General features: G+C 36.7%; 3 protein-coding genes across 5 annotated transcripts in view; all 3 read left to right on the forward strand.

Annotated features, from left to right (window-relative positions):
• LOC121327669 (lambda-crystallin homolog) overlaps nucleotides 1–6,445 on the forward strand; it is a gene marked incomplete at its 5' end in the record, with an annotated part of 48,703 nt that extends 42,258 nt beyond the window's left edge. The window contains 3 exon segments of the mRNA XM_041271807.1: nucleotides 640–745; nucleotides 4,362–4,468; nucleotides 6,178–6,445. Coding sequence (XP_041127741.1) covers nucleotides 640–745; nucleotides 4,362–4,468; nucleotides 6,178–6,288 — 324 coding nt within the window.
• Nucleotides 6,446–9,764: 3,319 nt separating this feature from the next.
• On the forward strand, nucleotides 9,765–17,670 carry LOC121328106 (gap junction beta-2 protein-like). 3 transcript variants are annotated; one of them, XM_041272600.1, is made up of 2 exons: nucleotides 9,765–9,819; nucleotides 14,840–17,670. In XM_041272600.1, the coding sequence occupies exon 2, from the start codon at nucleotides 14,859–14,861 to the stop codon at nucleotides 15,630–15,632; it is 774 nt and encodes a 257-aa protein (XP_041128534.1). In that variant the 5' UTR covers nucleotides 9,765–9,819; nucleotides 14,840–14,858; the 3' UTR covers nucleotides 15,633–17,670. The 3 variants fall into 3 exon arrangements, with proteins under 3 accessions (XP_041128534.1, XP_041128533.1, XP_041128532.1); XM_041272599.1 differs by lacking the exon at nucleotides 9,765–9,819 and adding an exon at nucleotides 9,826–9,921; XM_041272598.1 differs by lacking the exon at nucleotides 9,765–9,819 and adding an exon at nucleotides 11,616–11,801.
• A 4,099-nt stretch (nucleotides 17,671–21,769) lies between these two features.
• LOC121328000 (gap junction alpha-3 protein-like) lies at nucleotides 21,770–23,017 on the forward strand. The gene has a single exon (XM_041272416.1). It carries the CDS (start codon nucleotides 21,770–21,772, stop codon nucleotides 23,015–23,017), a length of 1,248 nt encoding a protein of 415 aa, XP_041128350.1.
• The last annotated feature ends 387 nt before the right edge of the window (nucleotides 23,018–23,404 follow it).

Genomic DNA, 23,404 nt, shown 5'->3' on the forward strand with positions numbered 1-23,404 from the left:
TTTCAAGTAGTTGTTTTATTCAAATAGTTAATTTGTTTCTTTGTAAGTACTACCCATGACAATCTAATAAACATGCCCTTATAAATATCCATTAAAGTAAAATAGTTACTTATACTGTGGAAGTGTAGCCGTGTGGTCAAAGCTGGCTAACGGTGGGAGTAGCAGATGCAGAAGTTAGCAGGTTCTTTATATAAAACTTCTTGACAAAAAATAAAAAATAAATCCACACCCAACCAAGAGCTTTGTCAGTGCAGGACAGAGAGCACAACCTGCCTCTTGCAGCCCTTACTGTAAACTAAAAAACTAGGACAAATAAAATACTGTGACTGACCTCTCAGCCCTTTCTCTAAACTAAATATCAGATACCTATACTACTGTTAGTTATGTTTTCATGTAAATCATAATTTCTTAACCATGGTAAAGACAAGAACCATGACTTTTCAAAAGTAAACCAATTTTAAAAAGGGGTAACAGTCAATTTTCACAGGCATGCACATTTTCCCATAATGCAATACCAAATGTCCCAGTACTGGCACAGTATTTGTTAGATAGTAGTGTCACATGAATATATTTATATATCATCATACATGATATAGTGCAAAATAAAACCCTGCATATGCACATTATTGTTCCCTGCAGGATGGAGTTCTGTCAGTTGCAGATGTTGATCTTGTGATGTCAGAAGGACTGGGAATGCGGTATGCCTTCATTGGACCCATGGAGACAGTTCATCTCAATGCAGAAGGTATAGTGTTTTGTGTAAGAAATACTATTTGAGCAGAGTATATGTTGTATTGAGAAAAAATGGACTTTCAGCATCGCCTGTCCTTTATTCCAGTACAATATCATTTTGAATCACGAGGACTGCTATATTTGTTGAAACCGTCATGGCTGCTCATATGCTGCTTGTATGGATGTGTTCTAACAGAGCACATTCTGAAATGTCTGTGTTGCTCTAGAAGTTGATTTGCTAGTGCTTTGGAACCTACGAATCAGACTGTGCACATAAGGCCCTTCTCTCCTGTTGCATCGTTCAGTCTTGACGCTTTGTTGTATGGTATTTTATAGATAAAAATCCCATAAAAACATAGAGAAAAATAGAAATAACACAGACAAAACTACATTTGAAATGCAGAACAGTAGTAGCAGTAACAATTATCAACCACTTATGAGAAATGAACTATTACACATCTGTGAGAAATCGCATCTTATCCTGTGTATAGATGTCATCCAGTGCACAGAACACTTTATTATGTTTAACAATAGTACAATCTTTTGTTTTTGTGATTCTCAATAAGCGTATGACGTGTGTAAAGTGTCTCTATTATAACAGAAATCACTGATGACGCCTCTTACAACAGTAAGAGGCCCTTCACACAATCTCATGGGCGGGACTGGTCTGTAAACAATCCCTTGAGCTTTATTGTAATCTATTATTGTAATCTACTTTTCACAAGGCAGTACCAAGTATGCAGTACAGATAGGTGGATTTAGTACTAAAAGAAAGAACATGAAATGCCACGTTTCGACCATAAAACATTGGAAATGACTTCTAGTCTGAATGCTTGTAATTTAATTTCAGTATTTCTTATTTCAGCACTATTGAGTGTCTCATAATTCTGGGTGAGGTGGATGTAGAGAAGTCAATTTAAATCAAACTGTAAATCTTAACATTTCTGGTATTTTGTGAATAGAAAAGTTTGTAGTTTGTTTTAATTGATATGCAATATGCTTAGCGTATCTGAGTATTTCACAATGATATTTTATGACATAAAATTCAGTCAAATGAGTGTCATTTAAAATATATTAGCCTTTAGAATAGACCTCCTGCTTTTCCTTCCAGATTATAAACAGATAAACACCTAAATGATAGAAAGCCTATAAATATAACACTGCGGAAACTGGCTGTTATATTATATTATATACTCTGTGTAATGTAAACTCTGATAAATGATTAATAAGAGTTTTGAGTTCAGAATACCAGTATTTCTATAAATGAATTACACAGCAGTCTGCAAGGTGCTATAGTTGTTAAAGGATATGAGACCATTTGTCAGTGAAAACTATCTTTTAAGTTGATGATTGAAAACTGTAGCACATTTGGTTATATTGGGATAGGAATGCAATTTTTTGTTATCCCATAGGAGGAAAATCGTGAGTACAGGAACCAAGTACCGACGAGAACAGAATCTCCATGTCGAGAATTAAATAAACACAAGCAGAGCTGCCTTTGGTGTCATTCATATATATAAGCTAAGTGGAATAAGCAACCATTCCCAGGATCTTTATAGTGAGTTGTTATATCTGGCAGATGTCAGAGCTTGTAAAGTAGGCAAGGCCACAGAGTTGCATTGCCTGGAAAAGTGCATGTTGAATTTTGAGAAAAGGCATGTTAAAACAAAATAATCCCACTACTAGTTAGATCATTATAATAGACCCGCTCAGATCTGTCCAGGATATTTTTAACTTTTATTTGTGCAAGATAAAAAAAAGAACAAGTCAAATCAACGTTTCGGTGCCGTGCACCTTCGCCAGGATTTACAAACCAGAGGTCAGTCAAAAGCTGGAAAGGGAAAAATTGAAAACGATGATATTTGCACAGATGGGTTTGAATCACAGGTGATCTGCTGAAGTCGCACTGGTGTCTACCTGCTGTTAGAAGACCGCTAGAGTGGGACTTTGATTGGCTTATGGCAAAGAATAATTGTATTGGAAACGTTATTAACTGGCTATTGTTATTTCAATGGTTTAATGGTAAAGCAGCAAGTCCTTACTTAAATGTAAGTTCCGCTTCTCAAGTTTACATTTAAACTACTTTCACTGGAAAATTAAGGTAAAGACCACACATAAATTAAGCTACTCACCCTTTCTCAGAGTACTTATATAATATTTTTTGTACTGTATTCATAGCTACTATTGTTTGTGTGTGAGAAGTTGGTCACTGCCTTATAAAGTCATTTTAACTGCTAATTAAACTCTTGACAGTTCCGAAAACTATTTTAATGACATCAGTGCAGTTGTACTAAGGTGTTGTTCAATGACACGCAGTTCTTGATAAAAAATAAGGGTTTACACACAATGGATACATGTTTGTATTTCAGGTTAGATTTGTGCTCAGTGGTGCCAGTAGTTGGGTGGTACCTTGCACTGCAAAGAGCAGAATCATCCTGTTAACCAGTAACTAGTGTGATCTGTGTATAGGGAGGGTGTGCATACTGTGACTACACTTCATTTTCCTGTTTACCATGTTGTTTGTAAGCCTACTTCTGTGCCTCGCATTTCCTTCATTTAGAATCGTAAAACACTTTTGCGTGTAAGATACAGGTTTCGATGTTGTAGACACCAGTACATTTTGGGGATTATTGGAGGAGAAGTCCAGGCAGGGTTATAATGTTACACACTGAGACTACAGAGAAAAAACAGAGGTTGACAATTAGTTTTTTAAGTTTTATGGCTAATTCCTTGCAATTTTCCATCTGTCTCTTCGACAAATGTGCATACTGTGTTTGTAAATCCTGGTAGTCCACTGTTGCACACTTTTTTGAATGTATATCTGTGGTGGGGATGATTGTCCCTGACATACTTGTTAAGTTAGGGATAGCCATGTTAATGAAAACTTGAATAATAAATTAAAGCCATAAACCGCTACTGTTTAGTTTTAGATAGAATGGCAAATTAAATGTCAACAAATGTAAAGTGTTACATGCAGAAGTGGTGAGGCTATGGAATGGGTTACCTAGTCATGTTGTTAAGGCTGAATCGCACAGATCCTTTAGTTCTCAGATAAATTAGGTACTAGGACCTGGGCAAGCATAGATGGGCCAGAAAGCCTCCTCTCGTTCATACATTTTCTCAAGTTCTTATGTTAGAGATTCATTTTTATGTAGAATAGAAAAAAAACATGCATGATAAAAATAGTCAAAAAATAACCAAACTACCAAAAACAACATTTACCTGCTAGATGCTTTCAAAACAAGCCAAATTTGGCTGGAAAACCACCAATGTGGCCTCACTGACTGGGGAAGCAGCCTAAGTCACATGCGAGTCACATGCATTACTGATTAAATGTTCAATGTACAAATAAAACATGAATTTGTATAATTTGTTTTAGAAAAATCTATATTTTAATTGGTGCTCTTTTCAAAAGATATATGTGTGCCAGTAAATGGGCTGCAGTTCTATGCATTTACTGGAATACTAATACTTTCTGAATAAACGATCAATACAAATGCATCATCATTTCACAGGTTCCTGACTGCCATCACAAATGACACATTATAAGTTGTTAGCTTGTTTTTACTTCAGTTTTTTGAAGATTTTATTAAATATATGTGTCCCATTACATTTCTGTTCCCTGCCAGGTCTTGAGCAGTACATGCAACGGTATGGGGAAGGAATGAAGAGAGTCTTATCATCTTTTGGGCCAGTACCCGACTTCTCAGGAGAAGATGTGAAGAAGATTAATAAGGTTAGTTATATTACATCAAGCAGCTTTTTAGTCAAAATTGCTTTCCTTTTTATGTCTTTTTACACTAGGCCATATTTGCCAGCAATTTCCAAATATTAAGGCACCGTCCAAGGTTGCTGCTGCTTCAGTAGTTTTTTTACTTTATTGGCGATATTGCAGTGCAAAAATATGCTCCATATCTACAACAAAAATGTGCTGTTGAATTTTGTGGTAATTGGAGAATATAAAATATAGTTCTTGCTTTTTAACAGGGTACAGTAATCTCTAAAGTTGATGAAAAATAATACACTATTGTAGGCGGTAGGGGTGAACAGTACCTGTAAGTGGTGAGTAATAAACAGCCAGAGTCAAAGTTTGTAATTACAATACTTACAATTGCAAGACAGGTTTTGCAGAGATAGAGAGGGCAGGGTCCTAAGGGGTGTTCAGTCCTGGAGTCAGATGAGTCGTGATCTGGCTCTGTTGACGTTATGGTCAGATTTGTCCTTTTCAGCCCTGGTCAGAGGGTTCCCAAGCTACCAGCCGGGCTCTATTGCATACAAGGAACTGACCTTCACAGCTAACACAGCTCCCTATACTATTCCACCCCATCAATCCAGCAACAGACAGTCTCTAGCAGATTGGTCTATTGCTTAAACCTGGTGTTAATGGATTGGAACCAGGAGCACCTGTGTAGCTGCCCTTATCAAGATCGGACCCTGACTTGTGCCACTTCCATCTCGATAAGGACAAAGAAGTTAGCCTTAACAGCATCTCCATCTTTCGGGATTCCACACTCCACTCCTTCTATTAGCCTTCACTCTGTCACAGCTATTTAGAAGGGTTACCAATCTGCTGTTGCCACAATGTAAAAGCCCCAGAAACCATTTGAGATACTGACTTTGCAGTTTATATAACTCTGCATGCTAAATGTAAATGAGATATGGATATTCATATTTGACCAATGGCACCAATACTGAGGTGTTGTGACCTTACATTTTTTGTACCCAGCTGTATTCTACGATTTTTCCCAGTCAAGTTCCATTACCAATTTTGTCCAGTAAAAATATCGCCCTCTTGTTAATCTCTGATCATAGCACTTATAAAGATCACATTTTTACTTCATTTTTCAACAAACCATTAGATTATGTCCATGGGGATGCTTTGTATTTTTCACAAAACCCCTATTGTTTAGTTTATTTGTATTTTATGTGATTTGGAAATGACCAGGATTTCTACTCTTCGATGCTGGGTGGGGGTGGGGTGGTTTCTATCCAGTTGCACATTTGAGTGGAACAGAGACAAAGGAAGTCAAGTGACTGTTCTCTTGGTCTCAAAGTGAATGAGTCAGGAGCTGAGCCAAGGTTCTCCTGGATCTAGTCCAGTCCTCACTGGATCAACATGTACACTATCTAATTACATTTTACTCTGTAAACTGTAATGCATTCCTCACTTACTGACCACTTCATGTTCAGGTCATAGGACAACACAATCAATGTTGCCTTTATTCAGTAAATATGTACTTGCACACTGACTACTGTATGGCAGCACGTTAAATTCATGTGATCTGCACATAATAACACATTTCAGAAACCAGGGACCAGATGTCACAGATAGTAATGGAAAAGCATGTGTAATGCAGATGCCTAATATGCACAATTTAATTTAGTTAATTGTTTTTACCATGGTAAGTATTATCTGTAGGTTTAAATTGGATTGTAATGTTGCAGGAAATGTGTGTGCTAATTCCCAATGATCCCCAGCATTTGGCTGCAAGAAGGGAATGGAGGGATCACTTCATCCTCAGCCTGGCAAAGCTGAAGGACCAGGAATCCAAGTAAAGCAAACAAAGCCTGTTTAACCACTATCAGCAGTCCAAACATGTGCCTGCCCCGTCAGAAGGACCAGACCTGCAACACTGTTTAACTTGTGATATTCCTTTTAAAGTGTTTTGCAGTTCAGCTGGCATTCAATAAATAAAAAGGCTATTTGTTTTTATAAGGTTGTATATTTTTCTGTCTTTTCATTTCCCCCTTTAAGTGAGTGTTTGTATATGTGCCCTGAAGGGTAGGTGGATAGTACTCGGTGAAAGAAAAACAGAAACCAGATTTCTAAAGGAAAAGGGTACTTAGAACAGATACTTTCTGGCATTCAGTGTCACTTTGCATTCTGCTTTCAGGGTTTCTCTTTCTAATAAGCTGTGTTTGTTACTTGGTTGGCAGCACTGGAGACTCAAGTGATCTCTGGTGATTATATTAAGTGACAAAAGTAGAATAATCAAGTACAAAGCAGTTAAAAAGTTATCTGACCAACACATGTGCACATCATAGATCAATGCATCTTGCCAGATTTCATCATTACACCAGGGAGAAGAGGATCAGTTGGCTCAGTGAGAAACTAAACCACATTCTTTTGAAGTTTCTTGTTGTTTTTAACGCAGAATACACTGGTGAAGGCATTATGGCTTGTGACACCATGTACAAATCTCAAGAAAACAAAGGTTTTGGCTAATGTATTCTTTGGTATTAAGCAAGGTTGCAACACAGGTTACACATTAACAGCATACAACACAACTAACGTGCATGTAAACACGTGACCACATTTACAAAATTTCTGGGTTCAGTGTTTCCAGACATGATATCCTTTATCGACAATAATAAAATCAACTCTGATGTTCAGTTTATTATTCCTTTAAACTCTTAAAGTGCACACTCCAGTTGACTGCTGGAATATGGTGTGGTACAATATTCCATTCACTTGTACAAAACAGTTTGTTTCTTTAAGTTACCTCCAGTTTAACAAAGTGGCAGCTAGAGAAAAATTCTATTTAACACCCTCAAAAAGACAAGGATGGATATTTAACTGATTTTAAATGATAAACAGTTAAAAAAAGGACTGTAAGGACCCGAGACAGGAGCCCTGGACATGGCTCCGCAGTCAAAGAGACCCTCCCCAGCAGACATACGCTTCCTGGTCTTTTAAATGGCCAGTCTACAAAGATCCAGGAGCAGATTCACTAGGAGGGGTGAGGGAAAATGCTACTTCAGCAAGGAATTTTTTCGTGAGAAGGAACAAGGGCTGCAGTCTGGCACAGAAAATAAATGTGGAACACTGATTTGAAGTAACTGTAGAATGAGCAGTTGGCATCTTTGAAGTGATGCAGGAACTCCTCTGGCATGATGGCTCTGTACACCACTCTCCATTCTAGGTCCCCAGGCCCCCTTGGGACTAAAGAGGAGTATGGGCTCCACACTGAGAAAGGGAGAATATGGAGCATCACCGCATCTAGAGATCTACTCAACGTGGAATGGTAAAGGGGTTGAGGAGAATTCTGAGATTCTGTCCAGGTTATTATTGAGAGGGGATCCCGTGCCTTTGGTTTTGATCAGCAGAACCAGAGAGCTGAGGTTGGTTCGCTAGTCCTAAGAATTCCCTTAAGATGCCTGTCAGATTCTGCCTGTCAAGGCTGCTTTGCATTCCTGAATCACACAGAGGGGTGCTCGGGTGGTTCTCTGAGACATTCTGGCAGTGAGCATCTCAGGAGTTAATCATTCCAAGCACTTGTAATCCGGGAGATCTTAGACTGGTAGCTTTGGCCAAGACCATCTGTTTCTGCACTGCAGGAGATTCCAGCACCTGCTCACTAAAATGGGGGTTGTGCAGCATGGGCTCCAGAAAGAGTGCCTCCACCTCGGCTAACGGAAAGCATGCTCTAGTTCCTGGTAGAAGACTGGCAGCTCGGAGCATCAGCATCGATCTTAGAGCTGCCAGTCTTCTTCCAGGAACTGCTAAAGACCTGCTGGTTGTAGCCCAAGTTGTGCAACTGGTGTAACAGGAGGGAGGCCAGTACACACTCAGGGTCTGGAGGTGGAAGGTGTGCACCAGGCCTTGCCCTCCCTCATTCAGCAGGAGGCACAGAACACTGACAGAGACTCAGTGCTTTCCAGCCCAGAAGTCGTCCATCATCTTCATCTGGACCCTGGCAACAAACTCAAGGCATTGGCACAATAAGCTAATTGATCATCAGAGCCCTGCCCCTGGAGGCATGCAATTTCAGGACAGTCTTGCAGCAACTTCATTCTCCAACGCCACCCAATTTTCTACGACTTTGATTTATTCTTCCTGGCGCTACCTTTAAAATTAAAAGCTCTCTTACAACAGAACCAATTACATGTTCATACATAACATACATGAAGTTACAAATTAAGATTTAAATAACTGAAACTGTACAGCAGTGAAATACAATAAAATGTACAGTCTAATTAAAACAACATTACTGTTTATGCTTGTGCATAAAAACATCTACAAAACCAATAGCAACAACAAAATCCTTATTATGTCAGTATATTATATTAATCCGAGTGTGTTCTAGGTAGGGAATGGCTTTCATTTCACTGGGCAGAACAAACGTTTATAGTTTCTTTGTGCCCCAAGGGAGAACACTATTTATTTGTCTGTTACTGAACCACCACACACCTCCAGAAACCAGATTTTAGCACAGATTTTCAATAGGACAGTATGATATTATTTTGACCCATTTTTTAAAGAAGGAATTTGCTAAATTTGCACTATCTCCATATAGCTCAAGATGGTAATTAGAAACGTACTCTGAATGGAAAACTGTTTTGAGGATGATGCGTTGATTAGTTTAACCAATAGGTTGAGGAAGGAACTGTAAATGTATGCCAAAAAGGATATTTGTAAACACATATATTTGTTTTCATTTGATATTATAGTTGAAATAAAGAATATGTTATTATAGTTTCTGTTTCAGGTCATTGATGGCTCCAGTTGATGTATTAATATGTAAAATAATGTAATACTTCATAGAACTCAGAGATTTAAAGAGTGCTGTGAAAGATTCCTACAGTTCCTGATTTCCCTTTGTTTAAAAGTCTTCACAAGGTAGAAATTCGTGTGTGTCAAACCAGGCTTACTGTTACATCCCAGGCACTAATTTTCCCCTGCTACGGAATGAAAATATATAGGTGTTGGTGGTACTTACAGTATGTCACACTTCACATATTTCTCCATATATTGGGAAAATTGCTTATCCAATTGTCATGAAATTTGGTATTAACATTGTAAAAAAGTAATAATATCAGATTTATGATAATCTGGAGTTAGGGACACCTCAGTTATTTTGCACCCGCACACAACTGCAATAAATTGATATTTGTAAAATTATTTTTGATATATTTTACCTTGCATTAAAACAATATATTGCACCTGTTTTTAGAGGCACTGATTTACTGACACAGTATTGCAGCAGCAGCCAATCACTGAAGGAGAGGTAATGAGTCACTGATTATGTAAACGTGGTGATACATGCAGTGCTTTCAAAGAAGAGGAGCATTCCAACTTGAATTGGGGTGAGTTCACTTTTTACACTCTTTGATACACATGATAAACTTATACAGAAGTAATCTTGAGTTTGCCAATAAACACAAGACGAATCTGAGGATTAATTAATGGTAAGTAATACTCCGGTAACCATTAATGAAATACGGTATAACACACAGCAATATTTCTTTATGCTGCAACATATTTTTTAAAAGGAGCTACCCTATCAATTGCAAAACCTGAACAGAACTGTTTCTTTGCAGTGTGTTAATCATCACAGAAACAACGATTATAATTTAAGCCATATTTGATGCTGTGCTACAGTTTTTCTTTCAGATACTTTTCTGAATAGTAGAAAAAACTATACTTTTAAGTGTGTATAATACAGTATTTTATTACTATACTGTATTATTAAATATAAAATATTAGACGTAATCGTGTATCAAAAGTAGACAATATGTATAAAGCAGTAAATATCTGCATTGACACGTGAATGATGTCGTAAGAAATAACGACCCCAATTCACAAAACTATCCTGTGTGGCTAAAATATCGATGACATATGTGGTGCAGGTTTACATTTAAATAAACAACAGTGATTTCTCTGTCAGTTTCTCAACTCAAATTGAACTTTGAAAATGCATTTCTGTAAGGCCTTTTTCACCACGTTTTAACTTAAATATCCAAAATATTTCAACGTGAAAGCTAGACAGCCGCGTTTAATAGCTTCACGGTTTATTCACGTTTAAGAATTAGTAGTGTGTGGGGAAAATCCATTATCTGAATGTAATTTAGATTTAAAGCATTATTAATGCAATGTTATTTGATTAAATGATTCAAATAATCAAAACACAAAAAATACGTTTTTTTTTTTTTTTTAAGAAAAAAAACAATGTCATGCTATCTGGGGTGATGCATTTCAATCAAACTGTGTACTGTAAAACTAAATGTTTAAGAATTAAACATACATTTTATGGGACAAATTGTAAACACGTTTCAGGGTTTATTTAAGTTGTTTTGCCAAAAACACGTGTTACAAAATTAAAGTATAAAAATACTATAATCTGTTGAAAACGACTTACATTTAGTTCTTCAGCAAATAGATGTGTAGTGAATACAACTATTGGTCTTTAACTGAGCGGGCGTTTCTTTTGAGTTCATAAGCTATTAGACAGCATGAATCTGATTGGTTGATGTTTGACATAATTCAAAAAGGTTTTTTTTTTTTTTATGCAGGTTACATTTCTATCTACAGTTAACTTTGTTTTGTTCATTCATTATATATCACATTTTAAATAATAACTATAGGCTGGTAATAAGATGTAAAAGATTAATTTAGTATATTCATTCAATTCATTCAAGCATCCTAAATGTATCCTCTTCTGTAGTCTAGAGCGCGTTTTATTTAAGATAGCGGTGAATTCATGTAAACGTTAACTGACGGCTAGGATAAAATAAGAAATTAAAGTGTAGCGTATGATCTTGTTGATACACCAGTTGGTCAGGATTTCTTGCCAGCAGGTAAGTTCAGCTTTTTAAATGGCTAAACCTAGATGTGTCCTCTTGCTTTTGCTAAAAGTTACACGTGCAGCATGCTTTAATAGAAAGTCGGATTATATTTCAGGATTTGATGGTGAGACATATCTGGCAGCAAACTGTTGTGGGTTAAACTAAACAACAAATGCGTAACCCCGCTTCCCTGTCCGTCCACTTTGGCTGGATAGTTATATACAGTGGAAAGATCTCATTGGCTAGCTCCTTGGCTCCTCCCTCCACTGGACGTCAAGCAGGTGGACCCTAAATTGTCGAGCAGGTGTCCAGGGACAGTAAGTCAAGCACGACCTGCACAAACTAGAGTAAAGCTGGAGATCCTTCGCAGCAAAACATAACCCGTTCATTCTCCGCGTTAGCCAGTAAAAGAAAAAAGGGCTTTGTCCACTGCATACAACACATACCTATTGGACTGAGTGAATTAAAACTCTGATGGAAGTCTTATGAAAGAGAAGTACAAGGTAAGGAATGGAAGGGACGATTTGGTGTGGCGCGCTGTGATTCGCTCTTGGGTCATTCCCCTGTGAGATCCGCCAGTTCGGTTCTGTTTAGTCTTTTCTTGTTTGAGCTGTAACTCCCTCTTATAAATCTTGATAAGCACTTTTTTTTTATTTAAAATTAAATTACATTTTGTGTGCATTTAACAGTGTTTAATGTATTATTATTATTATTATTATTATTATTTATTATTATTATTATTATTATTATTATTATCAGTAGTAGCCCTATACATTCTAGAAGAGCACAGTAGTGTAAGATTATGAAATGTATTATGTACAGGTCGCATGAGCATTGTCTTCACTGACTTTACCGCTGCACACAAACTGGCAGTTTCATTAAAAAAAGACGACCACATTTCAAAATATTACTGTTGAAGACAGAAATGCGTGTTCGTTGAAAATCATGAATATGCTGCCACAAAAAAACAACACAAAACAAAACAAAAAAACCCGTTGAGTGATATGCATGTATTATAATCGTACTGTAATTAAATACCAGCACAGGAACTCGACTGTCAGTGAGGCGTCAAACGGAGACGAATCTGAGCCGCACACACTACTAGTATATTGGGAAGCATAGACAGGTATATAAAGCGACACAAATATGTTAAATCTACAACGGTACCCAAACGGACTTCACAAAAAAAACAAAATAAAGTTTAATGGCAAAACAGAAGCATTAAAAAAAAAACAAAGGAAGGAAATCGTCTTGTATGTGCTACGTTTTCAAGCTATTGTCAACGGCTACAATTATACGAAGTACACTATTCCATAGTGTGTAATAAAAACCTGGAATCCTATCTCGGGCTGCGGTGACATGGAAATGTACCTTGCCACCAGAGGCCCTCGATACGATTACAGGCTTAATATGTACACTTCGGTGTAGTTTATTATTATTATTATTATTATTATTATTATTATTATTATTATTATTTTTGCAGTACACCTGACAGGGGATGTAATTTAGCTATGTGGGCTACATTAATGTGCAGACCATGTGTATAATCCATTCCGCCCGTGTCTGTTCTCATTCAAAACCTTCTTGCCTAACACCGTATTTCCACTTTAAAATACACTGAAACCTCCATTATTCCATAACATGCTGTAGTTCAATCATCGGGTTGACATTATAATAATACAGCACACATAGGCATAGCTTGTAGTCTTTTTTTTATACAAAAAAGTTGATTAAATATAATTGTGTCTTTACTTTTTTGATATTCTATTGCTTTGAAAATTTTAGGCACTATCGTGTGTGTGTGTGTGAAGTAAGATTGTTTTCTTTAAAGTTTAATTGTCAGGCATAACAGTCAATGCACATTACTCCTTTCATCAATAACAACAATCTAGAATGTGTGTTCTTGTGAGACAGATACTGCATTTTTACAAACGTAAAATTGTACAATTTGTATCTGCGGGTTTCTGATCTAAAAAACCGTGTTAAACTGCTGACGGAAAAAATGCCTTGGAAACTTTAGAAAGAGCTTGTCTGCATTAACAAAGTGTTATTAACAAAGGCAGTGAGCGCGTTCAAAAATTGTTTTCAACAAGATACTTTTGTAATAGCAGGTGACTCCACGAACACTAATGATCGTAATTTTTACTAAACTTTTTTTTTTTTGATACAATAGTAATTATCGACAACAAAGTCAGCTTAATGACACAGACAACTTTTCCGACTTGTTATCGGTATTTATAAACGAGTAGAAACTTGTAATTGTGGTTGGCTTCCAGTGGCACACAAGAATAACATTATAAAACTTCAGTATACCACGGTGAAATAGAGCTGAGTCCGTCAGAGATGGAAATCTGCAACTTTATTCCTTAAGATAAACCCTAATAGGCATACTGTATTCTGGCGCCCCCTAGTGCTAAAAAAAAAACAAAAAACAAAACATACTCCTCCAAATATGTTCTTCTAAAAAAAAATATCGGTGGAAAATACTGCCCATTGTATAACAGAGAGCATTCCGGCTTTAATTCGTTACTCCACAACTTAGCTTAATGAGAGTTAAAAAAAAATTAAAAAAAGTTCACAAACGCCGATGTCTAAGACAGAAAGTCTAAGACGGCAGTGATTGGAGTCTTATCTAGAAATCATGTTTGTACTGTAGATTATACAAGTGTGTTTAAATTTCAGTGATTGCATTGTGAACGCATCACCAATGTTTAAGAAGTTAAAACATATTCAAGTAGGTCTATATCTCATCTGTCAACATATAGGCATACAATACAGTCCAGTGTATGATTTGTTTAATTTGTGAAAATACTACTTGTGCTGTGTATAATAGCACTGCTGCTTGTGGCTTCATATTCCACCTCAAGGTCAGGGTCAGTAATTGCTTTTGAGCAAATTCATTTGAGTAAAGGGCACGCCTCAATGCTTGTTCATTTTCAGTAATCCACAAGCACACACTCCTAGAACACAATTTAAATTGTATAATGATGCTATGATTATTTAGAATATTTTGTTAGATTGGAACTTTGCTTAGGACCTTTCAAAAGATGATCTATCTATGAAAAACATATTTCTAATTGACTTTAAAATGTACAAGAAGTATAAAAAATATGGCATCAATATAATATATCAAAGCACAATTAAACAACCCTTTTTTAGAATGGTTCTCAAGAATAATAGCTTCCTTTAGAACTTCCTTTAGTAATGAACTCCCCAAATAATTTGGTTTTCCATTGAAGAGATAACGCCCCAAACTTCACTCACCATGTATCTAGTCTAGCTCATTTATGGATCACATATCTTATAAATACTTTATGCTATGGAATTATAGTAACAAAAAAAAAAACTATAGATAAAAGTATAGAAATAAAAACAAAAAATAGAAACATAAAATGAAGCTCTGAAATACTAACAGTGGTTTTATCATTTTTTTTAAACACAGTTGCTGGACAAACCTTGTGTGAATGTTGAAATAGTTGTGATTGTAGTAACCCTATGTAGTAGTATGTTCATTGATCTCTATTTATTTTCATGTTTCCAGTTTTCAGTAACTAAAGAAGATGAACTGGGGCCAGCTGTATTCTCTGTTAGGAGGCGTGAACAAGCACTCCACCAGCCTTGGGAAGGTCTGGCTGTCCGTCATCTTCATTTTCCGCATTATGATCCTCATCGTGGCAGTCGAGAGCGTCTGGGGAGACGAGCAATCAGACTTCACCTGCAACACCCTGCAGCCCGGCTGCAAGAATGTCTGCTACGATCACTACTTCCCTATCTCCCACATCAGGCTCTGGAGCCTGCAGCTCATTTTCGTTTCCACTCCTGCTCTCCTGGTAGCCATGCACGTGGCTCACAGCATAAAAGAGGAAAAGAAGGATCTCATTAGAACTATGGGTGACAAAGCAGATGTGGACATAGAAATGCTTAAGAAGAGGAAGTTCCATATTGTGGGGCCGCTGTGGTGGACCTACGCCATTAGTCTGTTTTTCAGGTTGCTATTTGAAGCTGCCTTCATGTACGTTTTTTATTATCTTTACAATGGCTTCCATATGCCACGCCTGGTGAAATGTGACGCCTGGCCCTGCCCAAACACAGTTGATTGTTTTATTTCTCGACCCACCGAGAAGACCGTGTTCACCATTTTCATGATTGCTGCCTCGTCCCTGTGCATGGTACTCAATGTGGCTGAGCTGTCCTACCTGATCATTAAGGCTTTGCTGGGGTGTTGCAGAAAACAAAACTATCACTCTAGTCACGTTTCCAAAAGTAAGGAACGCCACCAAAATAAAAGGAATGAAATCCTGCTACTGGAATCCAGCAAGGCTAGTGCTCCATAGAAATAAGCCTAACACCTTAATGGACATTTACAGTGTTTCACTTCAACATATGTTCAACGTACATGCTGCCAGATACTAGAGTAACCAGAGGCTCTCATGTTTTGTTTTGTTCTTTAGAAAATAGACCTTTAACGTGTGTCCAGGTTGTGTTTGCAATGCTGTCCTCTTTACCTTATGACAGTTATTATAGCAAGCACATATTAGCATACAGAATATGACTGTTTTTTTTTAATTCATTCATAATTAGTAATAATTGTTTTATTAATGAGTTTCCACAGACATTAACAGAATGCTGTTAATGCATTACAAATAAGAATAGTAAATTAAACACAGAACTGCATTATCAGTAGTATACTGGGATGATAGAACAGTGTTATTCACCCTGTTTGGCACAATGATGTACATGTCAGCTGCAAGTGTCAAATAGATTTACTGTAAGACTAAGATTGTAGAGGTGCCAGACAAGGCCAAGAAAAGTCCAGTGTCCCAGACAACCTGTAATGAATGTAGATTATAGTTCCTGATATGTTTGTTAATTATGACTGATACTGAGAGTCTGCAGCAAAATGTAATGAGATGTGTTTTTTTAAGCAAGTTGAACAAATCTGAATATTATGGCTGAGAAAATTATGGCATTTCCCTTTTAACATTCATTTTATTTTCCTTTTATTTCTTATATGATTTTTACATAGCACACAGTGTCCTCCAGTGGCCATATGTTGTATTGCGGCAAAGATCTAAAGGGAAAGTCCAGTATAAATTTATTGCACACCCTTAATATTTGTACAGCTCAGAGGTCAAACCATTGTGACCATACTGTGTTTAAAATGAAGTTATCAGACAGTATTACACAAACAATGTAACTGAGTTGGAATTATAGTTTTTTTTTTTTAAACTTGACATGTGCATTAGAAACAAATTCTGTCTGGTTTAGTCTGCAAGTCCCTTGATTTAAGTGTCACACTGCTTCATGAAACTGTTGGGCTACTACAGAAAAGAAAGGAAACTGTTCATGCTAGTAAGGGCTTCAGGGTGACCCACCACTGTTTCATTTTAAGCAGGATAAAAAGAAAATAGATATTTCACAACAGTTATGTTCCTTGCACTTTAAAGACATGTATGTAAAAATTATGCTTAAAGACACTGGATAAAGATTAACTTTTTATGGTACAATTACCAAATAAGTGGATGAAGTTGAGCAATGACAGCAGCCGTCATCCATTTCACTTCCGGCCTGGGTTGGAATCCAGCTTGAGTCGTAAATGAAATTACTTTGTGATCTCAAACTAGCCCCCAGCAGACATTATTCTGTTGTATATCACAAAACCACCACCCACATTGGTACACTTGTCAGTCTTTGCTTGTAAAAGACAGAATTACAGGGGTGCAGGTTAGGAGTGATACTGTATGCACCTTTGTTACTTGCTGTATTTCACTAAAACACGGATGGCGTCCTGTTTTACCAGAGACAGGTAAGAGGAGGTGTCTTCTTTTCTTATTCCGTTAGCTGGGTTTTATGTGACATTTTTACTATTTCCAATGCATACAGCTATGACCTACTTCATCTGTGTAATGCCAGGGACTCTTTTTAGATGAGTGATTAAAAACATTCTTTTTGGCAAAACAATTCTTTGAAAACTAAGAAACACATTCTGACCTTCTTTAAAACAGTCGAAAGGGATTTTTTGAATTTCAAACTTGAATGAATTAATATGGGCTGTATTTAACTATACATTTCTTAAAACAGTTCATCTGGGCACGATCACAAAAATAAGGTCTGTTTTTTTATCACTTAATCAAGTTTGTAGTTGAACTGCTTTAGAGAGGGTGTGTTCGTTTTTCTAATTTGCCAGTACACTGTTCATATTTCACTGCACTTTGAGAATGTTTGTAAGTTGTCTTCAACAACATTCCCTTAAAAAAAAATGTTAAAACATCTTGTGAACAGGGGCCCCAAATTTCTTCAAAAATTGTTATTTTACAAACTATTTACTTTGTAATGACATAGTTATTACTGGCAGAAGTACATTACAGTAAAATGATGAAAATATGATATTTTAATGATAATATTCTATTTAATGAATTATACTAAATATATATATATATTATATATATATATATATATATATATATATATATATATATATATATATAACTGTTGGTAATTATTAATAATTAATCAATTACTTGATGACTTATGAATATTATGTGTAAATAGAATACATTTGATAGACAAACAAATTTGTTATAAATGACGGTGCCAATATTTCTAACGAACAAATGTTTATATGTTATACATCATCTAACAATTGTATTGTGTGTTTTAACTGTGTTATGTTTCGTTTTTAATCTTTTTGACAAAATGCTGCAAGGAAAATTGGTTAGTTATTCTCTTGTGTTCATCATGTAAAACATAACCCTACCAGAGGGTGGCGCATTGTTCAAACATTTATTCTTCAAGGCGTTTCGTGATAATTAACACTGAAGCCTTTAAAAAAAATAAAAATAACTTGCTCTAGAAAGTGAACAGTTTTGCTTTCAGGCTAAATATTTTTTCTATAGAGTGGCATCACAAAGTCAGCTTGTTATAGTGAGCCATACTTCTACGCAGGGCCAAAATACCATTGACGGTTCAACTTAAGCAAGACATAACATATTACATGACTTATTATCAAAGGTGCTATACAGTAATGGAGGATGTAACTTCAAACGTCTCCATAAGTACTGTATTTAAACAAAAAAACATAGGCTTTGTGTCTTGGAAAATGAGTAAGCCCTTTCTTTGCCAATGTTCTAACAGCGTCGATAGAGTAAGTGAGGATTTCAGTGATGAGTTTTAGAAGTGACTGGGGCGTGTCGTTGCCCTATGTAGTTTGATGACTGGATGGACTCAGCCATGCACGGTCACACAATGTGACAGCAGGGATGGCTGGGAATGAGAAGCAGAGCTTTGTGGAATCCCAGCTCCAAGTTAAATTCGCTTCTAAAAACTAGCTTTTTTGCGCAAGACTGGTCTCAAATCCATTGTGTGAAGAAGATTGTGCTTGAATAAGTTGGCTGGCTGCTTTCAGAAAAGTTTGGTAAGCTGGCAAAGCTACTATGATTGGGATTGGGGGAAGGGGGAGGGCTACTACCTAGGCAAGTCTGTCCAACGCACTCAAAATATGGCATGGATGGCACCCGGATACTGTTTGCTATAGCTAACTGTTTGGCATCCCCAGACTGAGGTATGATTAAAAGTTGGTACATTGCAATAGTTTTATTGGCACCAATAGCTAGAGCAGTATTGTGCATTTAGCTGCTTTTTTTTTTTTAAATAGAAGCGATTCTTTCATAACTTTAAACACTAGCCCCAACAATTGTTTTATAGAATATGAATGCAGTTAATACTTCATCATAATCAATTGTTTAAACAATACATTTCAGACATCAGTAAGCATGCTTCAATAGATTGTTGCAGCATGCGTAAAGAGAACTGGCTCCTGATGTATGTTGTCAGCCAGTCAGAATCAACCAACACGTGATATCTAATTGTGTTTGGTAACTTATACACTATATGTAACACTTTACCTTTTACTGTGATTTCCCTGTTTCGCTTTATTTTCCAGATCCTGATGGTGTGGGTTTATAATACACTTGCATTATTTCAATTTGTTATAACTTGAAAGAATACTGTTTAGTTAGCTATTGTCTGAAATCTATAACATGAGGAGATTGTCATGTGGTAAAAGTAACAAAAAATACATTGTCGAAAGAAAAATATATTCGTGTTCATTAAACTCAAAAGGTTACTGATGTAACTAAATCAAAGGTATGTCTTTGCAACAGGTATTTCAAGTTAAATATTGTTAATTGATTAACTAAAATATTTAGGTTAAAACAAATAATTCTAATAAAGAGTGCAACACGATAAAACACAAACGATGGGACAGTAATATAACCTACCCGCAAAGGTCTTGTTTATTGTATTTGTATTAAAGTTTATGATTTACAGGTACTTAATTTTTTTTGTTTTTTTTTTTTGTTTTTTTTTTTTTTAATAATTAAGTATGAAAAGTAAACTACAGCGGCTTTTAATTACACTATGTAACACAATCTCGAAAAACTACTCACTTCTAAATCTTTTGTAGTCATTTTTGTATTACTTTAGTATAAATACATGTTAATTTGGATTCATATGTTGTTTTTTTCTGACTTTATGTGAACGAAAAGACACACATTTGCCCGTTTTCCCATTGGAAATAGTGATATTTTGAAATATCACTGTCCTGGTCACAAAAGCAAAGTTTGTGGGGAATAATAACCATTTTCCAAACTTTTGAGACATAAGCAATTAGGAAATAACACTTACTACCCAGGAACAAAAAAAAAAAAATGTTACACAGTGTTATTTATTAATGTCATTGATTTGTTCACAGAGCATCAGTCGACTTGACAAATAATGTTCCTTATTCAGCAGTTCGGATTTTGACGAGACAGTCATTCGTTATGGGCGGTGCGATTCAGGACAAATTTACATATTCAGAGCATAAATATTACATTGTATCGTAGCTCAATACTAATCATTATGAGCATTTATTTATTTATATATTTATACCATAGAAGTCTAATTTAGAGGACAAGCTAAAACAACTAATTGTACAATAAAGTATTTGAACAACATGTTGACAGTAGACTTATTAAATATGTAACTTGTTAGTAGCAAGCCTGGTTGATTTAAAAGTGATGCTCGAGTTTACTATATACTATTATATGCGTTAAACATTTTAAAAAAGCTGTCTACTTTCTGAAATAAATGTCATATATGCAGTTGTATTATTTTGTGTTATACACTCCTACTGTATTAAATACATACAAAAGTACATGTAAAGTAACATGCTATTAATAAAAACACTTCATATTTACAATATGTTGATTATGTTTGGTGTACTGTTTTTCGTGTTATTAAAACAGAAGTACCCCCAATTGAAATAAATATCCGTTGATTGTCTTGAAAACACACTAAAACACATGGTCAATCTAGAGTTTTGCAGGATCATTATGAGTAGGTTCCTAAAAAATGTAAAATATTTCTTTAAAATCTTTTCAGACATAAAAATGTTGTAGCACGTATTGGAGCCCAAATGCACATGGCACATATATTTATTACACGCGTGCCTGTGAAGCGTGTCAGTGCCAAGGTTTTGTATTACTATCGCAATATAAACTATAGCACCAGTGTCAGTATGACTTTGTTATTAAAGTAAAGCCTTTCTATTTGCAGGTCAGATATTTATTTTGAGTCCTAGTGGATGGATTTATTCATATTTTAGTAAGTTTCACTTTGGTGACGTTTTTAATTTCCTGTTTGTGAACAGATGTTTAAGTATCTAATTGCCTTTATTTCAAAAGGTAATACAGCATATTCAGTCCTACAAAATAATAAACAAACATCTGTGACAACCAATTCATTCATAAACAGTATTTTTATTGAGTATATAAAAACCTTACTTGTATTTTTGTCTTTTATTAGGTGTGCATTGTGTGTTTTATTTCTTGTGTTTTTACATTTTCTGGCTTCCTCAGCCTTCTTCCAAGAGAAGCTCTTTTCTCGTGATGTTCATTTTTTGTTATACAAATATTCCCCCCACCCCAAACAAAAACATTTTAGTAAAACTATCTAACAAAAAATGAACAAATGTCCTAGTCCACAAATAAACTTTTGTTGGTTTTGGGTGCCTAATCAATTTGACTAAATTACGTTTTTAAAACAAGCAGGTTAACAAGTAGAACTCAGCAGCTCAGCGACCAGAAAAGCAGCTGTGAGCTTGCATGTGCTGAGTACTCATTTTGTCTGTGTTCACCTGTTTAGGTGGCCTGATTGATTCAATACTGAGAAGCAGCTCTATTGTCACACAGAGAGCCTGACTGAACAGATATAGAGGGCACACAGCTACAATGTCCTCTGCACTGTGGCCCTGCATCCACAGGGCTTGTTCTGTACATTTGTTTACATGTTAGCTAAATAAACAGCATGTGTACAGAAGCTTGCTTGTATTCTTTTTACTAAACATTTTTTATGTTATGTTTTTTTAAATATTTCTTCTAAATATTTATTCTAGACTGTACTCTCTCCTTAGGCTAGAAACTCTTAAACAATGGGTGATTGGAGCTTCTTGGGGAGACTTTTGGAAAATGCACAAGAACATTCCACGGTGATAGGCAAGGTCTGGCTGACAGTGCTCTTTGTCTTCAGGATCTTAGTGCTGGGAGCAGCCGCCGAAGAAGTCTGGGGAGACGAACAGTCTGATTTCACATGCAACACCCAGCAGCCTGGTTGTGAAAACGTCTGCTATGACAAGACCTTCCCAATCTCCCACATCCGCTTCTGGGTGCTTCAGATCATCTTTGTGTCGACGCCCACTCTCATCTACCTGGGGCACGTCGTGCACATCGTGCGGATGGAGGAGAAGAGGAAAGAGAAGGAGGAAGAGCTGCGGAAGTCTAGCAGACATGAAGAGGAGAAGGAGCTCTTCAAGAACAGCGACGGGGGGGAAAAGGAGAAACCACCTATCAGAGATGAACATGGCAAAGTCCGAATCAGGGGAACTCTCCTGCGCACCTACGTTTTCAACATCATTTTCAAGACCTTGTTTGAAGTTGGATTTATTGTAGGTCAATATTTTCTTTATGGTTTTCACCTGAAGCCCCTATACAAGTGTGACAGGTGGCCGTGCCCAAACACAGTGGACTGCTATATCTCTCGACCCACAGAAAAGACCATTTTCATCATATTTATGCTTGTGGTTGCCTGCATATCTCTTTTGCTGAATTTGTTTGAGATTTATCACCTAGGATGGAAGAAGCTCAAACAGGGAATGATCAAGGAGTACTCCCCTAGTCATGTACCGCCATGCAACAAAACAGAGCCTGAACCCATGATCCCCACCCCTAGAACTGCCCCACCCAGTCTTAGCTACCCACTTTATTACACAGACACCACTGCGGGGGGTCACCATGCTTGCCCCGCAGCTCCCCTGGAAGAGTTCAAGATGTCACCTCTTTCTAAGGATCAGCACCTATCCACTCCCTTTTACATCAACAGCAACCATAACCTGAACACTGAGCAGAACTGGGCAAACCTCGTCACAGAGCAGCAGACTCATGAGAGGAAACCCACCTCCTCTTCTGCCTCCACCACTAGCAGCGTCCGCAATGGGCTCAGCAGCGAGGACACACTGGCCAGCAGCAGGAGCTTGAGCGCTGGGAAAAGAGAGCAGGAAGAGGGGCATGTGACCACTATAGTAGAAATGCATGAGCCCCTTGCTGTCACTGATACGCGACGATTGAGCAGAGTAAGTAAGTTTAGCAGCGGTAGAGCAAGATCGGATGACCTAGCGATCTAGCTGTTTCATTCGAGTTATCACATTTTTATAAAAATTAAAACAATGTAAGGCAGGGCACTGGAACTGTGATGTTTGTGATAAAATATATCTGTGAGTTGTAGTATTATGTCTAGCATTGCTGTAGACTTTTCCAAAGCCAGTGAAGAAGCAGGATTAACTATGATTGTACAATTACCTAGTATGGGTCAACAGAAGCTTCAGGTAAATGGCATTATAATGTATATCTGGTAATGCACATATGTTTACATTAAACATTGTTTGCTGGCTGAAGTTCCTGATCTACGGTACTTGAGAACAATACATACAAGCCAATATAAATCAGTAACCGAGCTGACGCATCACCAGAGACTTTAAAGAAAATAATGTTAAAATTGGAAAAGATGTATA

This window comes from Polyodon spathula, chromosome 15 (genome assembly GCF_017654505.1).
Source record: "Polyodon spathula isolate WHYD16114869_AA chromosome 15, ASM1765450v1, whole genome shotgun sequence".
NCBI classification, from domain to species: domain Eukaryota; kingdom Metazoa; phylum Chordata; class Actinopteri; order Acipenseriformes; family Polyodontidae; genus Polyodon; species Polyodon spathula.

Coding starts and splice junctions, on each gene's coding strand:
- LOC121328106 (XM_041272600.1), top strand. CDS start 14,859: ATGAACTGGGGCCAGCTGTATTCTCTGTTAGGAGGCGTGAACAAGCAC.
- LOC121328000 (XM_041272416.1), top strand. CDS start 21,770: ATGGGTGATTGGAGCTTCTTGGGGAGACTTTTGGAAAATGCACAAGAA.